The sequence below is a fragment of the Lontra canadensis genome, unplaced genomic scaffold (genome assembly GCF_010015895.1).
Source record: "Lontra canadensis isolate GAN:19392208 unplaced genomic scaffold, GSC_riverotter_1.0 scaffold186, whole genome shotgun sequence".
Lineage (NCBI taxonomy): Eukaryota > Metazoa > Chordata > Mammalia > Carnivora > Mustelidae > Lontra > Lontra canadensis.
Window position 1 is genome coordinate 1,661,869 of NW_022631180.1, and position 25,503 is coordinate 1,687,371.

General features: G+C 53.5%; 4 protein-coding genes across 6 annotated transcripts; 2 read left to right on the forward strand and 2 right to left on the reverse strand.

Moving 5' to 3' along the window:
* The first annotated feature begins 273 nt into the window (after positions 1–273).
* Positions 274–6,300, forward strand: CFB (complement factor B). Its single transcript, XM_032847193.1, has 18 exons — positions 274–503; positions 592–825; positions 1,222–1,407; positions 1,553–1,726; positions 1,977–2,078; positions 2,179–2,315; positions 2,609–2,747; positions 3,062–3,193; positions 3,493–3,594; positions 3,684–3,821; positions 4,307–4,404; positions 4,544–4,661; positions 4,789–4,942; positions 5,049–5,125; positions 5,330–5,442; positions 5,529–5,661; positions 5,742–5,791; positions 6,091–6,300. The coding sequence occupies exons 1-18, from the start codon at positions 440–442 to the stop codon at positions 6,244–6,246; spliced, it is 2,307 nt and encodes a 768-aa protein (XP_032703084.1). The 5' UTR covers positions 274–439; the 3' UTR covers positions 6,247–6,300.
* Positions 6,301–6,441: 141 nt separating this feature from the next.
* Positions 6,442–12,168, reverse strand: NELFE (negative elongation factor complex member E). Its single transcript, XM_032847205.1, has 11 exons — positions 12,080–12,168; positions 11,563–11,645; positions 10,095–10,164; positions 9,847–9,992; positions 9,284–9,358; positions 9,122–9,159; positions 8,590–8,933; positions 8,326–8,470; positions 8,117–8,171; positions 7,798–7,900; positions 6,442–6,614 (listed from the first exon to the last, which is right to left on the reverse strand). The coding sequence occupies exons 2-11, from the start codon at positions 11,635–11,637 to the stop codon at positions 6,517–6,519; spliced, it is 1,149 nt and encodes a 382-aa protein (XP_032703096.1). The 5' UTR covers positions 11,638–11,645; positions 12,080–12,168; the 3' UTR covers positions 6,442–6,516.
* Positions 12,169–12,338: 170 nt separating this feature from the next.
* SKIV2L (Ski2 like RNA helicase) lies at positions 12,339–23,175 on the forward strand. Of its 2 annotated transcripts, none has more exons than XM_032847190.1 (28): positions 12,339–12,416; positions 12,493–12,596; positions 13,250–13,359; positions 13,449–13,566; positions 13,654–13,768; positions 13,893–13,967; positions 14,252–14,305; positions 14,404–14,594; positions 14,772–14,900; positions 15,119–15,264; positions 15,639–15,785; positions 15,917–16,001; positions 16,178–16,284; positions 16,613–16,759; positions 16,836–16,932; positions 17,118–17,330; positions 17,413–17,523; positions 19,260–19,490; positions 20,216–20,353; positions 20,508–20,645; positions 20,768–20,872; positions 21,219–21,366; positions 21,462–21,588; positions 21,725–21,935; positions 22,103–22,213; positions 22,294–22,512; positions 22,704–22,844; positions 22,932–23,175. In XM_032847190.1, the coding sequence occupies exons 1-28, from the start codon at positions 12,395–12,397 to the stop codon at positions 23,130–23,132; spliced, it is 3,741 nt and encodes a 1,246-aa protein (XP_032703081.1). In that variant the 5' UTR covers positions 12,339–12,394; the 3' UTR covers positions 23,133–23,175. The 2 variants fall into 2 exon arrangements, with proteins under 2 accessions (XP_032703081.1, XP_032703082.1); XM_032847191.1 differs by having other exon boundaries at positions 20,771–20,872.
* A 56-nt stretch (positions 23,176–23,231) lies between these two features.
* DXO (decapping exoribonuclease) lies at positions 23,232–25,463 on the reverse strand. Of its 2 annotated transcripts, none has more exons than XM_032847204.1 (7): positions 25,181–25,463; positions 24,682–25,043; positions 24,314–24,549; positions 24,006–24,225; positions 23,755–23,890; positions 23,524–23,618; positions 23,232–23,443 (listed from the first exon to the last, which is right to left on the reverse strand). In XM_032847204.1, the coding sequence occupies exons 2-7, from the start codon at positions 25,035–25,037 to the stop codon at positions 23,293–23,295; spliced, it is 1,194 nt and encodes a 397-aa protein (XP_032703095.1). In that variant the 5' UTR covers positions 25,038–25,043; positions 25,181–25,463; the 3' UTR covers positions 23,232–23,292. The 2 variants fall into 2 exon arrangements, with proteins under 2 accessions (XP_032703095.1, XP_032703094.1); XM_032847203.1 differs by having other exon boundaries at positions 24,682–25,086.
* Between the last annotated feature and the right edge of the window lie 40 nt (positions 25,464–25,503).

The following is a 25,503-nucleotide window of genomic DNA, read 5'->3' on the forward strand; positions in this document are numbered from 1 at the left end:
AAACAGTGACTGGACTCTGCCCCACAACAGAGTCAACAGGGAGTGAGGCAGCCTTTATTTCTCGTGCCTAAGGGGGCAGGCGGTCTGGGCTCTCTGGGGAGGACGTAGGGCTGAGAGGAGGCACTGAAGGGTTCAGTCCTGGATCATGGGCTGCAAAGGGCAGGGCTTATGCAGTTTCTATTTCCTTGACTGGCAGCTCAGTAGGGCCCTCCCTCTTGGATATTCCGGAAAGTGGTGTGGGTCAGATGGGCGGGGTGGCCACAAGTGCCAGGACGCAGATTGCATAAAAAGCTGGAGGTTGTGGGGGGCAGGGGAAGAGACTGCGATCAGGCCCAGGTCTGAAGTTTCAGTGAGGAGAGTGAGCCAAGCAGACAGGCAGCACAAACTGGGATAGGCCATCTTGCCCCCAACCCCAGTTTCTCTCCTGCCTTCCATCGCCATGGGGAGCAATCTTAGCCCCCGACTCTGCCTGATACCCTTGGTGCTGGGTCTCTTGTCTGGAGGTAAGAGAGGGTCACCACCCCCCTTCCTGCTACCCCCAACACCCCTCCTTGGCCTTGTGAGGCTGGGCTCATTAGCCTTTCTCTTTAGGTGGGAGTACAACGCCATTGCCTGGGGTCAGGCCCCAAGGCTCCTGCTCTCTGGAGGGAGTAGAGATCAAAGGTGGCTTCTTCAAACTTCTCAAGAAGGGCCAGGCATTGGAGTACGTGTGTCCTTCTGGCTTCTACCCATACCCTGTGCAGGCACGCACCTGCAGATCCACGGGGTCCTGGAGTGCCCTGCAGACCCAAGACCAAAAGATTGTCAAGAAGGCAGAATGCAGAGGTTGGAGGGCAGTGAGGGTGGGTACGGGGCAATGGAGGGGTGAAGCAGGTGGTGGCCAAGCGCCAGGCTAGGATGCAATTAGAATTGTGTTGAGGTCAAGCAGGGAGAACTCAGGGGGAGCTGAGCAAGTGCAGGAGCTGTTTAAGGCTGAAGCAGGGAAGGAGGGAGGAGGAAGGGTGTTAATCTTTGCTGGGCATTTGCCCTGTGCCAGGCACCCCCGCAGTGAAAAGAAAACTCAGAAATGGGGAGCAAGGAGAAGCTTGGGTTGAGGGTAGCCGCTGGTTCTGTGGGACCAAACAGGCATTCTTTCTCTGTGACAGGGTCCCTTAGTCCAGAAGGGATACTCTCAAGAGCCCTTTCTTTTCAGTAATTTCTACTTGTCCCCCTCCCCCAAAGCAATTCGCTGCCCAAGACCACAGGAGTTTGAGAATGGGGAATACTGGCCCCGGGCCCCCTACTACAATTTGAGTGATGAGATCTCTTTCCACTGCTATGATGGCTATACTCTCCGGGGCTCCGCCAACCGCACCTGCCAAGCAAATGGTCGGTGGGATGGACAAACGGCCATCTGTGACAATGGAGGTGAGAAGCATTGCCTCCCCTGGTGATGGTGTCCCCTCCCTGACCAAGTTCCACCCTGAAGAACTGGCCCCACAACTCTTGTGCTCTATTGTGCCATCCGGGCCTCAGGTTTTGGTCCTCACCTCTATGTCTCACGTGTCTGCAGCGGGGTACTGCCCCAACCCGGGCATCCCCATTGGCACAAGGAAGGTGGGCAGCCAGTACCGCCTTGAAGACAGTGTCACCTACTACTGCAGCAGGGGACTCACCCTGCGTGGCTCCCAGAGGCGAACATGCCAGGAAGGGGGCTCTTGGAGCGGAACAGAGCCTTCTTGCCAAGGTGACTCTTGATCCATGCCCTCAGGTTCAGATCCTGCCCTTTCGTCCTCATGTCTATATACCAGAGCACTGTCTCCTCCCCGTAACACAGCCCAGCTCCTTCCTCACTTCTAAACCTGCCCATAGAAATTCCTCACTACTGAGCCCTTCTGGCTCCAGAACCCCACCATCTGCTCACTCTGGCCAATGTGTCTCTGACCCTCCCCTTTCCACCCTTCCTAACATTTGACCTTATTTCTGACCTCTCCCAGACTCCTTTATGTATGACACTCCTGCAGAGGTAGCGGAAGCCTTCCTGTCTTCCCTGACAGAGACCATAGAAGGAGTTGATGCTGAGGATGGGCACAGCCCAGGTTTGGAAGCAGAGAAGGGAGGGAGGCAGGGAACTGGGGGAGGATGAAGAGGCAGGAGAATCATGCATGCTGGAGCCTGAGTTTCTCTGGTGGCACCCAGGGGAACAAAAGAAGAGGAAGATTGTCCTGGACCCCTCGGGCTCCATGAACATCTATCTGGTGCTGGATGGATCAGACAGCATTGGGATCGGCAACTTCACAAGGGCCAAGAACTGTCTCAGAGACTTCATTGAGAAGGTGAAGCCCCCTCTACCCTGAATATGAACTCACTGCCCTGCCAGGACTAGTTTCCTGATATTCCCAGGCCTCTGAGCCACAGGGTGCCAGAAACCTCTGGTCCTATTCTGTCCTTCTTCCCTTTTACTTGAAGCAGTTTGTTGACCTTTAACCCAATCACCAAGCTGAACCTCAGGATGACCAATCAACCCTGAGTTTCTGATTATAATTTTCTCTGTCCCAGAGAAGCTGCTGACCTCTCCCAACCACAATATTCTTTCAATGCCATGACCCCTTGCTCCCCTAACCCACAGGTGGCAAGTTATGGGGTAAAGCCAAAATACGGTCTAGTGACATATGCCACAGTCCCCAAAGTTTGGGTCAAAGTGAGAGATGAAAACAGCAGCGATGCAGACTGGGTCACAAGGACACTCAACAAAATCAGCTATGAAGGTCAGAGGTCAGGGAAGGGAGTGGTTGGGGGTGGTTTACTCTGGAGTCAGGTCAAAAGATTCAGGGTTGTTGTGGGGAAGGAGTGGTAAGACCACATTGGAAGGCAGGGCAAACTACTTTGTACTATGGTCAGAGAGCAGGCAGGCTCATCATTGGGGACCTGTTGGGGGCGGAAGTCACTTTGTGGCCAAAGGGAAGTCAGTGGTGTGACAATTCAAAAAGCTGAAAGATGTGGGATTTCAGTTGTTGATAGGCCTCTAGGGTTCACAGATGACTTAGAAGACCAGGCAAGGTGATCTCTTCCCTCTCCACAGATCACAAGCTTAAGGGAGGGACTAACACCAAGAAGGCCCTCCAGGAAGTATACAACATGATGAGCTGGCCAGCAAACAGGGCCCTTGAAAGCTGGAACCGCACCCGGCATGTCATCATCCTCATGACTGATGGTCAGAAGGGACCCCTCTCCTGCCCTGGACTCCCGACCCTTTCGTACCAGCGTGTGGCCATTTGGTCTACATGTAATGCTAGACTTGTGGTTGGGGCCCTGAGTGCTGCTCGGGGCCCCAACCATGTTGATCTCTCCTGTGACCCTTTACAAGGAGGAACCCCTTCTTAGGCCTCTTTGTGATATGTCACTTCCATCCCCTCAACCTGCCTACCCAGCCATGTGTCACTACTTCCAGTTTTCTTTCCTTGACCCTCTTCTTTACTTGCCTCCCACCTTCATGGGCCATCTCTTCTACAGGTTTGCACAACATGGGTGGGGACCCAGTCTCTGTCATTCATGAGATCCGGGACTTCCTGAACATTGGGAGGGATCGCAAAAACCCACGGGAGGATTATCTAGGTGAGTTTTACTGCCCAGGATCCAGTACCTTGCTTTCTCAGCTCCTGTCCCCAGGTCCTGGACACTCACCCTCCCTTATTCTCCCTCAGATGTCTATGTGTTTGGGGTTGGGCCTCTGGTGAACCAAGAGAACATCAATGCTTTGGCTTCCAAGAAGGATAAAGAACGACACGTATTCAGAGTCAAGGACATGGAAAACCTGGAAGATGTTTTCATCCAAATGCTTGGTAGGAAGATATCAGGAGGGTGTAAAGAGGTCAGGAAACTCCCCAGGTCCTCCAAGGTCACTCATACTGCCCGGCCTCCTGAAGCCCTGGCAGTCTGGAAGGTCCTCACTGCTCCTTCTGTCATATTCTCGTCTCCTGGCACTATGCACTTCCTAATCTTAGAATCACAGAGCTCTGACTGACATCAGAGAGCTTCCTCAAGTCTGTTGTTTTACATGTGGGGAAAGAGGCCGAGAACAGCCTAGGGACAGCAAACTAGCTGGAGTTGGACCTAAAAGCTACCAGGTCTCCCACCTGTTAGTTCCAAGTCCTTTTCTCTCTACCACCATGGTTCCTTGCTCACAATGTAAGGAAACAAATGCCCTCATCTTCCCTTTCCTTATGGGCCTCTGCGCCTTATAAACGTGCAGATGCCCCTCCCCCAAAGGCTGCTGCCATCTGAAATGAAGCATCACAACTTTCAGTACATGTTCCTTTCTTTCTAGATGAGACCCGGACGCTGGGGCTCTGTGGGATGGTTTGGGAGCACAAGGCAGGCACTGATTACCACAAGCAACCGTGGCAGGCCAAGATCTCGGTCACCGTAAGCATAGCTTCCTGGTTGCGGAGACTCATGGGAGGTGAAGTCAGGGTGGAATGAGGGTAGGGGAAGGGCCAGATGTTCCTGTTAGATTGCGGGGTTTGTGGAAGTTGAGCTTTCCCCTCTGCCATTCTGTCCCCAGCGCCCTTTGAAAGGACATGAGAGCTGCATGGGGGCCGTGGTGTCTGAGTACTTCGTGCTGACGGCGGCACACTGTTTCACAGTGGATGATGAGGCACACTCGATCAAGGTCAGCGTGGGTAAGGATGCAGCGAGCCCTCTATCCTCACAGTAGCTTCCTCCTGGCACACTGGACAACTTGGGGGTGGGGCAGAGTTGAGTTAGGTGGACATGGGATGCCCTGACATACTCATTCTCCTACCTTAGGAGGGAGGAGGCAGGATTTGGACATAGAGGAAGTCCTATTTCATCCTGACTATAACATCAACGGGAAAAAAGAAAAAGGCATTAATGAATTTTATGACTATGATGTGGCCCTTATCAGGCTCCGGGAGAAGCTGACATATGACCAGACTGTCAGGTGAGTACTCTGGAATCCTGAGTAGAAAAGTTCAGGCATGGGGGTGCTGCAGGCCTAGGCCAAGTCCAATGTGTTGTCCCTGAGTTTCCCCATCTCTCTTTAACAGGCCCATCTGTATCCCTTGCACCCAGAGAACAAATCAAGCTCTGAGGCTTCCACTGTCAACCACTTGCCGGCAACAGAGTAAGACATTCAGGGAGAGTAGCACAAGGGAGTGGTTCCAAGTGACAAGTGGGGCATGGTGGGGAGCTGCGGGAGCAGATGATGGCTAGCCTGGTCCCTAGCTCAGAGGAAAGGGCTGAAGAACATTTGCTGAGTGACAAAGGCAATAGGGAGAGAATAGGGAGGAGGAAGAGTGAAAATGACCCAGTCTGTCTATCTGTCCAGTGCAAGAGCTGCTCCCCGCAAAGGATATCAAAGCTATGTTTGTGTCAGAGTTACTCAAAGATAGCAAGAAGATGCTGGTTCGGAAGGAGGTCTACATCAAGAATGGGGACAAGGTGAGGATGGGATTCTAAGCAGGTCCTCTAGGCTCCCTTTCTTCCTGAGCATGCTCTATCCATCACCGCTTTCTCCTCACCTATAGAAAGCCAGCTGTGAGAGAGATGCTCGATTCGCCCCAGGCTACGAAAAAGTCAAAGACATCTCTGAGGTGGTCACCCCCAGGTTCCTTTGCACTGGAGGGGTGGATCCCTATGCTGACCCCAATACTTGCAAAGGTAAGAGAAGGCTCTTCAGTCGTGCTACATGTTCCTGAAGCCCAAGAACCACTTTCCCTACAGCTTTTCTTCCCCTGTAGGTGATTCTGGCGGTCCCCTGATTATTCACAAGAGGAACCGCTTCATTCAAGTGAGTTTCCCCTCTCCTATCTGTAGGGAGGTGCCAAGTGGTCAGCATGGGCCCTAAAGCAGGAAAGCTCCAGAGGTGTGGCTGGAAAGAGGAGGGCAGAGCCTGCCTCCTACAACTATACCTTGAAATGGCCGGCTAAGGCCCTGTGTCCGGCCTGTGTGCTGGAGAGACCAGGACTGAGCTGGGTCCCTAGTCTAATTCTTCTAGGTCAACTCAGATGCAACTGGGAATAGCTGAGCTTCCTGGGATCAGGAAGGAATTCTACCAAACGATCTGTGGCATCCCCTTGCCCTCTCCAGGTTGGCGTGATCAGCTGGGGCGTTGTGGATGTTTGTAAAGACCAGAAGCGGTGGCAGGAGGTGCCGACGCATGCCCGAGACTTTCACATCAACCTCTTCCAAGTGCTGCCCTGGCTCAAGGACAAACTCAAAGATGAGGATTTGGATTTTCTGTGAGGGCTTTCCTGCTGGAAAGGAGTAGGAGATCAAATTAAAACAGATGCGACAATACCTGTGTTCAAGATCCTTTTGGGGGAAGGGAGAGGGGAACGTGCACTGGCCATGTGTTACAACTGAGATAAAATCTAACAGCCGTTTTTAAAGGCTCAAGCCCCATCCCAAGTGCTGAAAAACCAGAGGCTGAGGAAGATGTGTGAGCTTCCACCTCAGTGTTTTACTGAGACCAGTGCTGACGCAGATGAGGCACACAGAATCCAGCTCCACTCCCTAGAAGCCATCCACAAGGTTTTCCTTGTAGACATCATCGCTGTAGACAATCTGGGTCCTCTTGTCCCGGTGGCAACCCTTAGGGCTGTTCTGGACAGCTAGGGAAGGAGGAAAGGATGGGTTAAGGTCTGTAGCACTACATCTGAGCACTACTGAGGCCACAACTCAAGAGTCTGACCAGCTCCCTCCTGGCCGCTGGCCCTTGGAAGCCTAATTTCAATGCTGCCCTCTGGTGGCCAGGATGGCCTGGCTCCCTTTAGCCTCCTCAGGAGCTACCAACCCATCCTGGTGGCAAGGAGTGTATCCTGCTACTGTGGCCCATGCAGATACCTTAAGTTCTTAGACCATCCCAGATGTTATTACTGAGACAAATGAATGATGTTAAGCCATTAGAAAATCTCCGTAGGCCTTTGTTGACATGCTAGTTTTCTTGTTCCCTCCTTTCGTCTGGAGGACCACTCTTGCTCTGAACACCCCTTTCTGCCTACTCCTGTGCTAGAAAAGCCAACAGGTACAGTGGGCTATTTGCACTAAACTAAGAAATGCTACTGGCCCCAATGGGAGAACCATTCTGGGTGTGGCTTTGACCCAAAGCATTCTTCCTCCAGCCTCAAGCTGTTCCCTCCCTTTCTTTTTCCTCTCTATGCAGACGTGTCCCTCTCTTCACCCCTTCTCCAAGGATTCTATTCCTGCCCTTCTGGGGCTAGACTGACTCACCCCAAACCAGCCTCCATTCTCTCGGATCTTTGCACCCTGACACTGCTGATCACACCCCTTCTCCCAAAGGTTGTGTCCTTTGGCTTTAATGGCTGCTCCCTGAATATTCCCCATGCCCAGGACTGGTAATTCTTCTGTATACTTACACTTCCATTTTGCAGCCACTCTGTGATACAGAGAACTCTAATCCGTATTTTCATGCCTCACTTAACACCCAAGTTAAGTTCCAGATCTCTAATTTCAAATGCTTATTTTATAAAACCAACTACTCTCCATCTCAAAATGAACAAAGCCATGTGACATGCTCATCTTCTGCACCAACCTCCCTTACTTCTACTTTCTTCCCTGTTCCAGTGACTGCTTCGGGAGTTGTCTCAAACTTTTTCTTTCTGTCTACTCCTACCTCTAACTGACAGAAGGCCTGACAATTCTCATTCCCATTCCCACAGCCTCCACATAGATCCAGGCCTCTATCACCTCCATGGGATCCTGGGACATTCAGGGGAACAAACAGAAGGGGTGACCTGTGGGGAACATGATGAAGGAGGAAGAATCTGTTCTTACCGAGGGAGCCCCAGACAGACTTGCCAGTGGCAGCGTCCAGCATGGGCTGTTTGCGGGCAATGCTGACTTTGAGCTGTACGGACTCCACCTGGGTCCCATTGAGCTGGGGCAGAAGAGGGGAGGAGGCAAAGGATGGGGGGAAACATTGCAGACAAAGCAAAGGAGGAATTCCAACAGCTGTCACCCTAGAAACAGACTGAGTGAGGATCTGAGAATACAACGTTTCTTGTGTGACTAGGAAGAGACTTTATCTGTCAATAGGAAATGATCTCCTCCTGGCTCTCAGTATTTTAAAGATAAAACATGAGGAAGTCCCAACCTCAGCGACGGCCTGATCTGCTGACTCCATCTTTTCATAGGTGACGAAGGCACAGCTGGGATGAGAAAAAAAAGGGTCAGTAGAGGGCCTATGGGCTCTTGTGGACCCAACCAAACCCAGTCCTCACAGGCCGCTGGAGATAGGCCGGTGTTCTCAATCAAACCCAGGTGCTCCCAGGACTTATCAACCTCCCCCACTGTCATCCTTACTTTCTGGGTGGGTCCATGGAGAGGTCAATGATGTTTCCAAAGGGAGCGAAGGCCCCACGGAGGAGGGTGGGCGTCATGTCCTCCCCATATACATAGAGAGTATTCCCCTTCCGAGGAGCCCTGCGTTCAGGAAACGAATCCGACCCTGCAGGATCAGGAGTCACAGTCACAAGATGCAACCCATCTCAGCCTCTGCTTTAAGAGGCCACTGTAGTAGGACCCGCCTAAACCCTTTCACTTTTCCCACCAGCCCAGATCACTCACTGCGGAAAGGGCCCTCTCGTTCTCGATCACGGTCCCTGTCCCGATCGCGGTCCCTTTCCCGATCGCGGTCCCTGTCCCGATCACGGTCCCTGTCCCGATCACGGTCTCGATCCCGTTCCCGATCACGGTCTCGATCCCGTTCCCGATCTCGGTCTCTGTCCCGGTTCCGCTCACGACTGTGGTCCCGGCTGCGGCTTCGGGGAGGAGAGGCTGAGGAGCGGGCACCACTACGTTCTTCAAAGCCCCAGTCAAAGCTTCGAGGGGGACCATCACCAGCCCCTGGGCCCTCTGCCTCTTCCCCATCTGGCCCCAGTTCCCGAAGCCGATCACTGGAAGACACAAAACTGGGGAGACACAGACAGTGAGGATCAAAGGGGGTCTTTACCTCAACTTCCCAGACCCTGTGGAGATGTAACACCCCCTCTGCAGTCACAGTTCCTTCCACCCCAGCCCGAAACCTCCCAAGGATCCAGGCAATCAACCCTCTCCCACTCCTCCAATTGGAACCCAGTTGTCTCTCTAGCTCTCTAACCTCTCATACAGAGATTTCCTCTGGGGGCGTCTGGATGACTGCAAAAAAAAAACCAAGGACAGTTAAGATGAGTCCTAGTTGCTGGCATGTGACCCCAAATATGTGGGTCTCTCATCTTCCTCATTCCCTAGGCCCCCTGGGACAGAGCACCGGGAACCATACCTCCTGCAGATCGTCATCGGCAGATATGCTCCTTTGGAACGGCTGGAAAGTGGGGACTGGCCCCTTCTCAGGATCCTGGGAAGGTTGTAGAGATCTACTTCAGTGTGAGAGCAGGAGGCAGCCTAACTGTGTGACAGAGGGGTTCCTCTTCCCTCACCCTCTTCTTGGTTTCCTCTATCCTCTTTCTTCTCTTTTAATTCCTTTGTGCATTTCTTATTTGATTATGTATTTTTCATGAACGACCTAATATATACTTAAGAGTATGTAGCTAATCTGAATGTTTCTTGAACCTACTGACATCTTTGACCTGTTCAACTCCTCAGAATGACAAAACTCAGAAGCTTGAATATGTGATAAATTAAAGCCACAGAACGTGTAATTTGGAAAACGGAAAAGTCAGCCAGTGTCTTCACTACAGATAAGAAATCTGAAGTTCAGACCTGTATGACAACTTATCCATGACTAAATTGACATTATTTTCCCCCATTTTACCTCCATTCCAATTTGGAAACATGCCCTCTGAAGTCAAGGGTCCCCTGAACAATCATTCTGCTTGTGCTCACCTTTAACTTCCCCTCTAGGGTTCGAGAACGTTTGAAGCCCGAGTTCTTGGTCTCGGCTTTGATGGCACTGATGGCTCCTGACTTCACCAGCTGCTTTGCCTGCTCTGTTGCTGTGGCTGTGTCCACCACAGGCTGCTCTGACAGTGCTGGAGTGGTGAGGGAAGGAGGCATTATTTTGGCCAAGCCGTGGGAGATGTCTGCCCCATGGTGCCCACTTCCAGTCTATCCCCATTTCCCCTGTCACTCACAGCGTTTCACACCGCCTTGGCTGGCTGTGCTGCTACTACTTTGCTTCTTCAGAGCCAGCAATGCCTTTTTCTGGGAACAAGAGTGAGAAGAAAGGGACTGGTGAGGGCCAGTCCCTGTCCTAGTCCGCTCCCAAGGTCCCTGGGCACCTCACTCCAGGGGACACCTTTCTCAGGAAACAGTATAAATGGTGTCCCTGGAGTGGTATGCTGAGGAAGCCCTGCCTCTCACACATGGTCCACTGGATCATCTACAAAACCAGCAATACTTAATCTACCAAACCAGGGTATCCAAAGGCTTTCCAGAGTCTCAGGGTTTTGAAGTTGAAGACAAGGATTTCAGCCATGGACCAGAGCCCCAAGATACAAGCTGCAAGTAAGTATACGCCTACGTGCCTTTCTCAGGGGCTGCATCCATCCATCCCCTGTATGTTTAACAAGAACCCGCCATAACTTTGTAACAGAGGGATGCAAAAGTATGAGACATGGTTTCTCCCCTCCAGAAGCTTACAGCCTGAGAAAGAAGATGATTAGAGACAATGATCAAGAATGATTATAAGAGATGCAGACTGCTTGTAGCTGAAACCAAGTAAGGTTATCTGACACCAAATGGCTATTAAACTGGTCCCTGGGTACAATCTACACAAAACAGATGGAAAGAAAAGGGATGCAAAGAAGACAGAATGGCAAAGATGCACAAATAAGAAGGCTTTGGGAATGCACGTTTTGGGACTAGTGAATAGTTCTATTTGACAAGAAAGGGATGCCAAGGTAAGGCTTTGGTTTATAGACAATGGAAAACCACTTACGGGTTTTGAGAAAAAAAGAGGCAGAGTTTTCTGTTTTCAGTAGTTCATTTGAATAAGAATGAAGGAAATCTGTTAAAAAAAACACTGAGAAACTTCTTGAGAAACCATTCAGCAGTCTACATGAGTGTCAGCAAAAACTTGATCTATGAAATACACAGGAAAAAATAAACTAAAAAAATTACTTCAAAGGAAGAATCAAGAAGACTTGGCAAATATTTGACTATGCAAAAAGTGGATAAGTCAGAGATGAGATTTTGATTCCAAACACCTGGGAGAACTGACTGTAGTCACTCCTATTTGGAAGATCAAGAAAAGGAACTAAATTAGAGTAGATAGGAAGATGACAGCTGCAACACTGGGTACCTGGGGGCTATCAATAACAGACTGGGTAGAAGTGAAAAAATAAACCTGGAGACTACCACCCGTTCAGTGGTACTAAAAGCCACGGAAAAGGAAGACAGCTGCATGGCAGAATGCACAGAAGAGAAGGTACACACCAAGACTTGGGAAAACGCCCAATTATGAGGCTACACTGAGAGGAGATATGTCTCCAGGTATGAGCTGGAAGAACCGCCCCCCCCATCCCCTCACACTCACCCCAGGTGTTCTCAAGAGTGTAGAGTCTGTGAAAGGTTGGGCCACGCCCCCACACACTCCCTCACCTTTTTCTTGAGTTTGTTGAATTTCTTCTGCAGAGCCTCCTCCTCCTCGCTCAGTCCGGGGGGTATCACCAACATGGTGGCTCCTGGTTCAAGGGCAGGGCCCAAGACATCTTTCTCCACTGTCACCGCCCAGGGTTCACACGCCGTCCACAAAGTACCCAACCGCACCCCTCCAGGCCTACCTACTCCTGTCTTTTGCCTCTCCCTACCCCTTGCTTAAACCAGGCTGCTGTCCAAGCCCCCGCTCGTCGGGATCAATCAGCATTCCCTCTTCTCTCCAGCAATCACTGCCACCAGCGCTGAGGAACCAAGTGGCCCAGGAAAGGGGAAGCACCCCTTCCGTCGCCAAGACGATGGCATCAGACACCCCCTACCCCCGCTGGGGGTATAGCAACCGCGGGGTCCAAACGGCACAGGAGGCAGTGGAACCCGCGCAGCGCTCTCAGAGCAACCAAAAGGGGAAGAAGAGAAGGAGCTCGGAATAAAGGGGCGAAGGGTGAGAAGGAGAAGACCTTACCTGAGGGGGCGGTAACCCGGGGGGGGGTGTCCCACGGTCTCGGGCGGCGCCCGCGCGGGTAGCGAAGAGCTGGCTCAGAGCGATGACGTAGAGAGGGGCGGAGAACGTGGTAACCAAGGCGGCCCAAGCCAGACACTTCCGCCCGGCCGTGCCCGCCCCTCCCGGCTCAGGTCAGCCTCTCTGTAACGCTCATCTCCGTCCTCCCCGGCTGTGTGTGACGGAAGTCGCCTCCATTTCCGCCCATTCTGGGGCGGGGCTCGCTCCACGGCTTCTCGCTGCACTTCCGGTCTGCCCCGCCGCGGCCCTGGCTCCAAGATGATGGAGACCGAGCGACTCGGTGAGGGGGAGGGGGTGGAACGAAGGAGTAGTCAGGGGTGACCCTTGACCTCTGACCTCTGACCTTCCCTCTGTAGTGCTACCTCCTCCAGATCCCCTGGATCTGCCCCTTCGGCCGGTGGAGCTGGGATGCACGGGGCGCTGGGAGCTGCTGAATGTGCCTGGGGCACCAGAGACCACCGTGAGTGAATGTTGACCCTAACATTGAGCTTCAAACCTTCTCAGTTCTTACTGTTGGACCTCATTCTTCTGTTTCTGGACTCCTGTCATCTGGGCCTGCCTTGTGCCGAATAGACCCCAGCCCAGTGGACCAGCTATGGGTCAGAACTCATGTGAAGACAGAGCAGGGAGTGCTGGGGATACCTGAGCTCTGAGAATTACACTTTCAAATGTGTCTTTTTTCTCTGGAGTCACCTTCTGTCTCCAAGCACCAAGGCACTGGTTGATGGCTAGCCTTTGAGGCCCTGATTCATCCTTAGTTCTGGGCCCCCTTTCCCTAAGAATAGTGATTCTCAAATTTAAGTGTACCTTGTAATTAGTGGTGGGGATTTTTAAAAATACAAATTCCTAAACCCAATCCCAGAGATTGTGAAATTATTGTATTTTGTGTTGTATTGTAATGTATCAGTAATTGTTGTTGCCGGTAAATCAGTAGCAGGTAGTTTACCCTGGAAGACAGGATGATCTTTGGAAGATATTGTTTCTGCTTGATTGTCCTATTTGGTCTGGAATGTCTGCTGCTTCTGATTTGAACACAAATTCCATCACTTTCTTTTTTTGTCTGTGTCTTATGCTCTATCTTTACCTAATGTCTCTCATCTTATCCTTTACCAGCTTCCCCACGGCCTCCCTCCGTGTGCCCCAGATCTGCAGCAGGAAGCAGAGCAGCTGTTTTTGTCATCTCCAGCCTGGTTGCCTCTGCATGGTGTGGAGCACTCCGCCCGGTGAGGAGTCTGGACTAGGGAGGTAGGCCCCTGAAGAAAACTGGCACAGGAAAGAAGGAACATCTGAAAATTATTTTCCTTTTCTGCAGAAAATGGCAGAGGAAAATGGATCCCTGGTCACTCTTGGCCACACAGGGGGCCCCAGTGCCCTCCGACCTTCAGGCCCAGAGACACCCAACCACCGGCCAGATTCTGGGCTACAAAGAGGTAAGAAGTCAGAGACCCCAAGAAGCAGAGTTGGGAAGGGATCAGAGGCAATCTCAGCCTCACTGGGGCTGTGGTCTTTTGCCTCAGGTCCTGTTGGAGAATACTAACCTATCGGCCACCACCTCCTTGTCTCTTCGCCGGCCCCCAGGGCCCATCTCCCAGTCCCTGTGGGGGAATCCAACACAGTACCCTTTCTGGCCAGGTGACTTTTATGGAAATGGAATGGTAGGGGAGAGTGCCCTCAGTCTTTAGGAAGGGTTCCCCACCCATCTTGTAACTACCACCTCCACACCCCATGAATCCCTATTTGTCCACCCTCTCCCTAGGTGGAATGGATGAGCCCACCATAACAGATCTGAGCACTCGGGAGGAGGCTGAGGAGGAGATAGACTTTGAGCAAGGTGAGGTGGTGCTGGCATGGACCCTTGGGAGTGGGGCTGTGAGTCTGGGCCCTGAAGAGGGGCCCCAGCCTATCATAGGGCTGCTCCTTGCCCTTCTGTGCCTTTGAGACAATTAGGAAGAGGTATCCTTGTCATAACAGTCTTTACTGTCACCTGTCAGAAAGTTGTCCTAAGTATCCCATTTGCAACGTCTGTGCTGTGAATGGCATCCTGTAGGTTTGAGTAACGTGTGACTTGTGTGACTCTGTGTAGTAGTGGTGATTCTGTCTGTCCTTGTCCTTCAGATCTTCTTACTGTTCCGCCTGGCTTCAAAAAAGGTGTGGACTTTACACTGAAGGGTGAGTTTTACCTTTGAGATAGGGCATAGAAGTGGTGCCCTTCTCCTGTAGAACAGAGATGGATGTGACCAGGTTTCCCTTTTTTCCTTGCTCTTCAGATCACCCAGCTCCAGCTTCTGGCTTGCTCAGCCTCAGCCGTTTGCTGGAGCCTTTGGATTTGGGTGGGGGAGACGAGGATGAAACTGAGTCAGTGGGACAGCCAGGAATTCCCAGAGCGGACACTGTGGCCGCCTCCCCCTGCAGTGCTTCCATGGCCCGAGCAAGCAGCTTGGAGGACCTAGTGTTGAAGGTTGGTGGTTCTGGGCAGTTGAGGCAGGAAAGAAGGGGCCTTACTGGGGGGCTGAGGGTGAGGTGGGGTGGCTGGGTTGGTTGGGTCTAAGAGGAAGACTGGAGCATCTTTTGGGAGGGGTGGTAATGGAGAGCTATTTGACTATATCTTTATCACTCCTATCAACGGCTTTTGCAGGAAACATCCACAGCTGTATCCCCTCCAGAGCCCCCTAAACCCCTGCCTCAGGAGCAGTGGGCGATTCCTGTGGATGTCACCTCCCCTGTTGGTGATTTCTACCGCCTCATTCCCCAGCCGGCCTTCCAGGTAGGCTGGCTGGTCCTCACATCCTCCCCTACCTCTTTCCCACTGTTCACTTCATTTCCTCTGCCAGCCCAGGCCAGATGCCTTCTAGGTCCTTCTTCGACCTCAGTCCTGGCCTTTCTTAACTCTGGCATGCCACTGCCACCTTGCACGCCCCAGGAGTAGGAGGCAGGAGGGCCCCTTTCCCTTCTCTAGCTGCCATCTGTTTCTCTCTCCCACAGTGGGCATTTGAGCCGGATGTGTTCCAGAAGCAGGCCATCCTGCACTTGGAGCGGCACGACTCTGTCTTCGTTGCAGCTCACACATCTGCGGGGAAGACGGTTGTGGCTGAATATGCCATTGCCCTTGCCCAGAAACACATGACTCGGTACAGGTCCCCTCCCCAGCCTCCCCTTTCACCAGCTGGTTCTGGCTTCTCCCACACCCTTTCTGCTTGTTATCTCTTCCCCGCCCTCCCTTCTCCTTGAGGTGAGAGGTTTGGGGAGAAACGGAGACAGGACTAGAGCGAAGCAGGAGGGTGTGGTGGGGAGAGCGGTTAGAAGACCCGCGTCAGGTTCGGAAGGGGTTGGGCTACAGAGTTTCTGTGGGGTTGCGTCGTGAAGGAGAATGTGAAGGCAGTTTGGGGAAGATCGGGGACATGTGGGCTCTGGCATGCCTCTGGGAGAGCTCAGGGTGGAAGAGGCGGTGCTGCCTAGGAGGCTGTGGGGGTGCTGACCGGCTGACTTCATGTCCTCTTCCCAGCACCATTTACACATCGCCCATCAAGGCCCTGAGCAACCAGAAGTTCCGAGACTTTCGAAACACATTCGGGGATGTGGGATTGCTCACTGGGGATGTGCAGCTGCACCCAGAGGCCTCCTGCCTCATTATGACAACTGAGATCCTTCGGTGAGAGATAGGCACTCAACACGGGTGGATTTTTGGTCAGGAAGGTGAGGCTGCTCCGGACAGCATGTTCACTGAGAACAGGGTGGAGTCAGGAGCCCCTGGGGAGTCAGCCTGTGGCCTCTTCTCCCCAGCTCCATGCTGTACAGCGGCTCAGATGTCATCCGGGACCTGGAGTGGGTCATCTTTGATGAGGTTCACTACATCAATGATGCTGAGGTAGGAGGCACGGGGGCCCCAGGCTCTAGTAGTCCTCTCCTTTGGGCCTAGATTACACACCGTTGTGGACCTTACTGCCTTCTTTGCCCCCCGAATGGAACCCTGTGTGTGTCCCTAGGGCAGAAGGGCAGCCCCCTCTGAGCTGCTGGTGAGTGGTGTTCTTTCTCTGTGCCTAGCGTGGGGTTGTGTGGGAGGAGGTGCTCATCATGCTCCCTGACCACGTCTCCATCATCCTTCTGAGTGCCACCGTCCCCAACGCCCTCGAGTTCGCCGACTGGATCGGGTGAGATGCGCGCCCTGGGAGGCTTGGGTGGATGGCACCATGGCCCTCCTTGGTTGGGGGAGAGCGTGAAGATGACCATAGCGAGGACAGTGGTCAGGTCTTGAGGGTGGAGAGAAGGAAGGGATGGGTTGGGCCATGTGTCCGACTCTAGTGGCTGCAGGACCCCACTTGGGTCCAGATCATTTTGTGCACTGGGAGAGGGGATGATGGGACAGCCTTCCAGTCTGGCTCCCAGAAAAGACTGGGTGAAGCCAGAGGGGAAATGTGGTGGGGACGTGCATCCCTTCCTGCACTCTCGCCCCTGACCTGCTCTCTTCTCCCCACTCAGGCGACTGAAACGTCGCCAGATATATGTGATCAGCACTGTTGCGCGCCCCGTTCCCCTGGAGCATTATCTCTTCACGGGGAACAGCCCCAAGACCCAGGGGGAGCTCTTTCTGTTGCTGGACTCTCGAGGCGCCTTCCACACAAAAGGGTAAGCTGGAGATGGGGCAGAGTCAGCACTGTGACCCCAGGTGTGACTGTGATCACCGACCCACCCCGTGTTCCAGGTACTATGCCGCTGTGGAGGCCAAGAAGGAGCGGATGAGCAAACACGCCCAGACCTTTGGGGCCAAGCAGCCCACGCATCAGGGGGGGCCCGCACAGGTGAGAACTGGCAGGCTTTGTACCTGCTACCACCTGTTTCAACTCTGTCCATTCTTCCTATGTTCTCCAGAGGTTTGGACTTGAGCTTTGAATACTGTCCAACTTGACATGGCTTCACCTCCCCTTGCTTTGGCCCTGACTAGTTCAGGGACTCAGCCTTCGCCCCTTTCTGCCCCCTTTTGCAGGACCGCGGTGTGTACCTATCCCTTCTGGCCTCCCTCCGCACCCGCGCACAGCTGCCTGTGGTGGTGTTCACCTTCTCCCGGGGTCGCTGTGATGAGCAAGCCTCGGGCCTCAACTCCCTTGATCTCACCACAAGTTCAGAGAAGAGTGAGATTCACCTCTTCCTGCAGCGCTGCCTTGCTCGCCTCCGTGGCTCTGACCGCCAGCTGCCCCAGGTATGGATGGGGGTCTTGGAGACTGGTTGGGAGAGGATTCTCCACCACCTTCTTCCTGGCCATGGGCCTTGGCTCCCTGCAGGTCCTGCACATGTCCGAACTTCTGCACCGCGGCCTGGGTGTGCACCACAGTGGCATCCTGCCTATTCTTAAAGAGATCGTGGAGATGCTCTTCAGTCGAGGCCTGGTCAAGGTACACACACTGGTAGAAGGGGGACTCCTCACCACTTGCTGCTCGCTCCAGGGCTGCCTGGAGGGTGGAGGGGCAAGGCTTTAGACAAGACAGTGCAGTGGCTAAGAACTTGGGCTCTGGGTCCAGACTGCCTGTGGGTGAATCCCCGCTCCACTACTTACTCACTGTGGGACCTCAGGCAAATTCCTTCATCTTTCTGAGCTTTAGCTTTCCTGTCTTAAAATGGGGGTACACAAGATAGGTATGGCAGTATTCTGAAGAGAAACCCAAAAAGTTAGCAAGTGTCTGAAAAGTTAGTCATTAGAAAAATGCAATTTAAAATACTCAACAAGAAATGACTTTACAGCCACAAGATGCTAACATTTAGGAAACTGGCGAATGCCAGGTGTTGCCAGATGTCGGAGATGTTAGGATTATAGGAATCCTCATATAGGTGTAGCACGTCTGGAGGGCACCCTGGCATTCTTGAGGCAAAACTATGTATAATATACTCTTTGATCCTAAATTCTGTTTCTGGGTATATAATGCAAAGAAGTTCCTACCCTGGTCTGTGAGTGAAAATGTCCATTCTTCCTTCTTTTGTTGCCTATAATCTTGTGGTAGGGTGCTGGTGGCACCAAGGTGCCGTCACTGGAAGAGCGGTAGGGCATTGTCAGGGGCACACCCCACATTGCTCTGCAGCCCCGGGCAACAGTGGATTTGGTATAACCACAGGCACTGGGATGGGTGTTGAAAACACTGTGGCAGAAAAGAAAACATGAGATGCATGACTGCTGTTATGTTATTATTACTTTTCATTTGAGTACAGTTGACACACACAGTGTTACATTAATTTCGGATGTAAAACAGGGTAATTCTTTTTCTGATTATACAGTAGACGTAAGTTTACCTGGTATGCTGTGCTTACCACAAGTGTAACTCCTGTCTGTCACTATCCATTGCTATTATAAGTATCATTGACTATATTCCTTATGCTAAACATAATGGTGCATGTATCATTTTAAAATTTTTTTAGTGAGTTATGGGAGAGGGGCAGAGGGAGAGAGAATCTTAAGCAGGCTCCATGCCCAGCACAGAGCCCAACACAGGGCTGATAGGGCTTGATCTCACAACCCTGAGATCATGACCTGAGCCAAAATCGAGTCGGATGCTTAACCAACCGAGCCACCCAGGCACCCTATCATTTATTTCTTGACTTAGGGTATAACTGCCTGTAACGTGGATTATAAATTCATGCACTCAGAATAGGGTACAATCTGCAAGAATATAATCACACAGAAAGATACTCTACACTGGGATGATTGATGGTGGAGGGATGGGAGTGAGCTATGGGGTTACAAGAAAAGAAGTAGAAGGGTGCCCGGGTGGCTCAGTCCGTTAAGCATCTGCCTTCAGCTCAGGTCATGATCCCAGGGTCCTGGGATCGAGCTGCATTGGGCTCCCTGCTCAGCGAGGAGCCTGCTTCTCCCTCTCCCTCTTCCTGCCGCACCCCCTGCTTATTCTCTCTCTCTCTGTCAAATAAATAAATGAATAAAATCATAAAAAAAACAAAGTAGATAGTTAAATAGATAAAATGAGGAAAATACAGTGCTTGCACTATGATTGACCCTGAAAGTTAAATGAGATCCTGCGAGTTAGCTGTCTGGGACTTAGCCTCGGCTACAAAGTAAGGTGCACTTGGCTAGGGTGCGGTGTGTATTGCACCACTTTGCTGAAGCTCTCTTCCCGCATTCCAGGTCTTGTTTGCCACAGAGACTTTTGCCATGGGTGTAAATATGCCTGCCCGAACAGTGGTGTTTGACTCCATGCGGAAGCATGATGGCTCCGCCTTCCGGGACCTGCTCCCTGGAGAGTACGTGCAGATGGCGGGCCGGGCGGGCCGGAGGGGCCTGGACCCCACCGGCACTGTCATCCTGCTCTGCAAGGGCCGTGTGCCTGAGATGGCAGACCTGCACCGCATGATGATGGTGAGCCGGAGTGGGATGGGCTGAGCTGGGAGGGCCCCAACTCCGGTTACTGGCCCAATTCTCTCTTCCAGCCCTCTTCCCCTCCCCTTTCTTTGCATAGTTGACCCTTGAACAGTGTAGGGTTAGGGGCACTGACCTCCTGCACAGTCAGATAGCCACGTACAACTTCTGACTTCTGGAAAACTTAACTACTAATAGTGTATACTGTTGGCCTGAAGTCTTACTGGTAACAGACGATCAACACCTATATGTATGTTACACGTATTACGTGTTGTATTCTTACAATAAACCAACAGATAAGAAAATGTTATGAAAGCACTTATTAGAAAGAAAATACTTATAGGACTATACAATATTTCCTGAAGGAAATCCATGCATAAGTGAACCCATGAAGTTCAAACCCATGGTGTTCGAGGGTCAACTATACTTTTTTCTTTTGCCTGGGAGAAATCAAGGTCAGAGTGAGCAGATCTGAGGATTAGACTATCATCTCTAATCTATTGTCAGTGTGAAGACAGAGCCAGGTAGGACCTTTGAGAGTCTCTTTAGTTTTCTTCCCTTATTTTGCAGAGGTGAGTAAGCGGTTTGTCTAGGGTCCTATGGTTGCAGAGAGGGGACGAGATCTGCTTGGAGTAGAACTGGTCCCTAAGGGGCTGGCTTGGGGGCAGCTGGTCCCCAGCCCCCACCCCCGGCTCCGTCTCACTGGGTTCTCTGACCCGGCCCAGGGAAAGCCATCACAGCTGCAGTCCCAGTTCCGACTCACATATACCATGATCCTGAACCTGCTGCGGGTGGACGCCCTCAGGGTGGAGGACATGATGAAGAGGAGCTTCTCCGAGTTTCCATCCCGCAAGGACAGCAAGGTGAGGAGGTTGGGATGACCAGCATACTGCGCAGGCAGTTGGGACAAGGGAAGCCGGGCTGGGAAGGGATGGACATCTGGAGACCAGGGGGTGCAGGTGGGGAGGGTGGGACACTGGGGACTGTCCTTTCACACCTTCCCCCACTTCGGCCCAGGCCCATGAACAGGCTCTAGCTGAACTGACCAAGAGACTAGGGGCCTTGGAGGAACCTGACACGACTGGCCAATTGGTTGACCTGCCTGAGTATTACAGCTGGGGGGAGGAACTGACAGAGACCCGGAGCCTGATTCAGGTGAGTGTTGTGGGGGTGATGGAGAAAGAGGGGAAGAGAATGCAACACTCTGGGTGCTCCTGAACCTAACCCAGCCTAGTCTCTGTGTCCGTGATGCTTCCTTCTCTCTCCCCACTCTCTAGCGGCGCATCATGGAGTCTGTGAATGGGCTCAAGTCTCTCTCAGCTGGAAGGGTAGTGGTCGTGAAGAATCAGGAGTATCACAACACATTGGGTGTGATCCTGCAGGTGAGGGCAATGGAAACTCGGACCCCGGAGGGAGTTGGGGTGAATGGGGAAGGAGCTGGGTTGGGGGAAGGGAGGAAGGAACCTCATCCCCATCTTCCCCACTTGGCTGGGGGCAGTTGTAGTCACAATGGTATACTCATATGCGTTCTTGCTCTCCTTTCCTGTTGTTACCACTCTGTGCCTACCTCCTTGTCCCCTCCCGAAGACTGTTTTGACTTGGTTACCAGTCCATACTCGTGGGCTCTGCAGTTGCTTCATGATCACTATCCGAGGGTGGGGATCTGCTCCCGATCTTTGATCTCTGCTCCTCACATTGCCCTGGCCTGGCCTTCCCCATCTACCCTAGGTCTCCTCGAACTCCACCAGCAGGGTATTTACAACCCTGGTCTTGTGTGATAAGCCTGTGTCTGAGGACCCGCAGGAGAGGGCACCAGCCACCCCAGGTGTGCCCTACCCCGATGATCTTGTGGGATTCAAGCTGTTCCTGCCTGAAGGTGAACATGGGGCAGATGTCCGGGTTCCTGTCAGCAGTGTGGGCTGCTTGCCTGGGTTCATGGTAATGTTTGGTCCTGCTCTCCCCTTTTCACAGGACCTTGTGACCACACAGTGGCCAAGCTCCAGCCAGGAGATGTGGCTGCCATCACCACTAAGGTTCTCCGGGTGAATGGGGAGAAGATCTTGGAGGACTTCAGCAGGAGGCAGCAACCAAAATTCAAGTCAGGGATGCTGGGGGGGATCCTTTTCCTGGGGAGGGACCATGTAACAGGGTATGGAGAGGTGTGGCTGGGGTGGAGGGGCTTCTGTGGAAGAAAAGACTCTGCTCTAGGTTTCAAGACTTTGCTCCTTCCTCAGGAAGGATCCTCCCATTGCAGCCGTGACCACTGCTGTGCAGGAACTGCTGCGTCTAGCTCAGGCCTCCCCAGCGGGACCCCCTACCCTTGACCCTGTCAATGACCTGCAGCTCAAGGATGTATCAGTGGTGGAGGGGGGGCTCCGAGCCCGGAAGCTGGAGGAGCTGATCGGCGGTGCTCAGTGTGTTCACAGCCCCCGTTTCTCTGCCCAGGTAGGGTCCTGGATGCCAGCTCCCAAGCTGAGAGGTGGGGGTGGAGGGTGGGTTTCTCTTCTGGACCCCTGTACACTGGCCAGCCCCATCTCTACCCTTGTCCTTGGTGCCCTCCTGCCCTGGGGCATGGGGAAGGCTAACGTGCTTCTGCTGGTGGCTCTCTGCAGTACCTGAAGCTGCAGGAGCGTGTGCAGATACAGAAGGAGATGGAGCGACTACGCTTCCTGCTGTCGGATCAGTCACTGCTGCTGCTCCCAGAGTATCACCAGCGAGTAGAGGTCGGAGGGGCAGCAGTGGGGGGTGGGGGGCTAGTGAGGGAGAAGATAGCAGGCTCCCAACACCTACCATCTTTCTTCAGGTGCTCCGAACCCTGGGTTATGTAGACGAGGTGGGCACGGTGAAGCTGGCAGGGCGGGTGGCTTGCGCCATGAGCAGCCATGAGCTGCTCCTCACTGAGCTCATGTTTGACAACGCTCTGAGTGCCCTGCGGCCGGAGGAGATTGCAGCCCTGCTCTCCGGCCTGGTCTGCCAGAGCCCTGGGGACCCAGGGGAGCAGCTCCCAAGCACCCTCAAACAGGTATGGGACACCCACCCCACTTCTTCCCCTTGGCTGTGGTGTTCCCAATTCCCATTCCTGGGTGTTCTCCAGGTGACACCTCTAGCCCTGTTAAGTGCCCCTAAGAGCTGGGATGCTGCCTTCCTTGACCTGGGACACCCCACTCCTGGAGAAGGAAGGCAGGGTCTGAGCCTCTCCTTCCCCATCTGCAGGGAGTTGAACGTGTCCGGGCTGTGGCCAAGCGGATTGGTGAGGTCCAGGTGGCCTGTGGCTTGAACCAGACAGTGGAGGAATTTGTGGGGGAGCTGAATTTTGGGCTTGTCGAGGTTGTGTACGAGTGGGCCCGGGGCATGGTGAGTCACTGGGGTTTTGTGGGTGGCAGGTTGGGGAGAGGCTGCCCAGGTCTACCACATTCAGTCCTCACCCTGCTTCCCTCACAGCCCTTCTCCGAGCTGGCGGGGCTGTCGGGGACCCCTGAGGGCCTGGTGGTCCGCTGCATCCAGCGCCTGGCTGAGATGTGTCGCTCACTGAGGGGGGCAGCCCGCCTCGTAGGTGAGCCTGTGTTAGGTGCCAAGATGGAGACAGCAGCTACCCTGCTACGGAGGGACATCGTCTTTGCAGCCAGCCTGTACACTCAGTGAATGCCCTCTGTGTAAAAATGTAGTAATAAAACAGTAAGCCACCTGTGTGTACTGGAGGTGTTGGGCAGGGTCGACTCAGGCAAAAGACACAGCAAGAAGAACCACCTAGAAATATGCTTTTATCTGAGCACGCAGAGACAGGACCAGCCCTTTCAAGGTCTCAGTCTTTGGGGGAAGGTGTCTTGGGGGCTGATGGGAGGTCCCGGGTCACGGCTTCCACGTACCACGTGGGCAGGAAGGTGTAGGGTGTGTCTTGATGTTTAGACACTGTGACTGGGCTGCCAGGCTCCCAGGAAAAGAGATAGACAAGCCTAGGGGGCACATGGAGTCACAAGTTGAGGGCTGGAGAGCTCCAGGGACCCGGGGGCAGGGACAGAGCTGGAAGACTCACCTGGGGTCATCCTGGACAACTGTGTTCTGGGCAAAGCTAAGGAAGGCAGCACAGAAGTTCATGCACACGGAGGGATTCCAGCCATCACGGTCATTCTAAAGAGGGCCGAGGAGGATGGAGAAGATAGGCCGTGAGGGGGTGGGAAGGGGAAGACGGACTGCAGCTGGGAACACTGGACCTGTGGCCCTGGTGTGAGGGATGCAGGTGGGAGCTGCGACACCGATGCCTTACCCTGACATACTCGAACATCTCCATGGTAGGAAAGGTCTTGAGGGAACAGACGAAACCCTCTGGGTTACGGAAGCCAGCAACGACGTTTGGGACCCCCAAAAGGAATGACTGAGCCCACCATTTTAGGAGCTTATGTCTGTCAGGAAAGGCAAGGGGTCAGTAGGACCTTTCCTCCACCCTCCAGCTTCTCTCAGGTCCCTTTTCCAGCTGTCTTGTTCTAGGCTCTTACCCTACCCAACCCCATTCTGAACCTGTAGAAGTTCCTCCAGTGGCCAGGCCTGTGCATCTCCTTGGAGGTCTTGAGCTCCACATAGCAGGCAGGGGGCTGTGTGCATGGGGCCCGGGGGTCCATGCAGTCTACCTCCCCTGAGAAGAGCAGACGGTGGTTTCCCAGGCGGCTGCGTAGCACAGAGCAGTAGGCCACATTGGTGTTAACCTCCCCGGAGGGATCCGGGAAGCTTCCAGGTTTGTCTGCACAAGGAGAGAAATGGCAACAAGGGTGGGGGCTTTCAATCTCCGGGGAAGAGCATGTGGGCTACAGAGCAGGGGCAACTCTCACCTGCGCACATGTACTGCTCAAACTTGTACCCCATGTACATAAGCTCCCGGAGGAGGGGTGGCCGGGCAAGCCTCTGGGCCCGAGCTGCTGGTGTCTCTACTTCATTTAGGTACAGTGTCCCCTGGAAGCGGGAGGCCGCCAGCTGCCAGCCCTCCTGCTGCTCATACGGTGTCGTCAGCAATTTTGTCAGGTGCCCCCGCCACGTCACTATGGCCCCTGCCAGCCAGCCTGGACCCCTAAAGTGAGGAGTTAGAAGCATTAGCTCAGATGATTACCCCAAAGAGCCTACGTTCCTTCTAAAGACTGAACTCACTCCAGCCTAGGGGGTAGGCGCAGATCTCTAGATCTGTGTGCTGTACTTTGCTCACCCCTCCAGCTTGCCTCGGTGATCCAGGAGCCAGCACAGCAGGTGGTCCAGCCCCTCTTGGAGCTCTTCATCCCTGGGTTGGTATCTATCAGGGTATCCATCTCTGAGGTCAAAACTGGGGCCTTGGTCATTGGTAGGGGGTGGGCTGTAGTAGCGCAAGGCTCGAGCATCTCCGTGGTACTGGCGTTGTGCATCCAGGGAGAAGCAGCCCAGTTCGGAAGGGCGCCCATAGAAAGGAAAGGGCCCAGAATAGAGGGCAGGGTCTGTGGGCAGCGAGGATGCTGGGCTGGTGAGTTTGTTCCGAGGCTCAGCTACCTCTACATTCTCCAATTTTCTCTTGTTCTCTCTGCGATCCATGAGGTCCTAAGAACTGGACGTTGGAAAGTTATCCTTTCACAGAGGAGCCCTGGAAAAGGGAGACTCTGGGTTAGGACTAGGCGAGCCTACTGATGGCCAGGCTCTGGCCCTGGAACAGAACCAAGGCCAGGTGCATATCCCACCTTTTCCCTTGCCCTATACCCCCGCGTCCAGATGCTCCAAACGCAGTGAGCTGAGGAAGACTGTCCGGGCTCAGAGCAAGGATCTGATTGTCCCAAAGCCCGCCAACCTCCGCGGAGCTAAAGCGACAAGGCAGGTACGTCCGGAAGACGGGGTGGCACGCAAAGATGGTTTTCCGCCCTCCAAGACGCAATCATGCAGCGACAGTGGCTGGTAGACCCCTCAGCGGCGCCGGGCGGGGTGCGCTTCACCCCGCCGCCCACGCGTTCCGGGCCCTGAGAGCCGGCGGAGGGAGCCGATCCCCGCAGGCTTGCGGCGGTTCTCC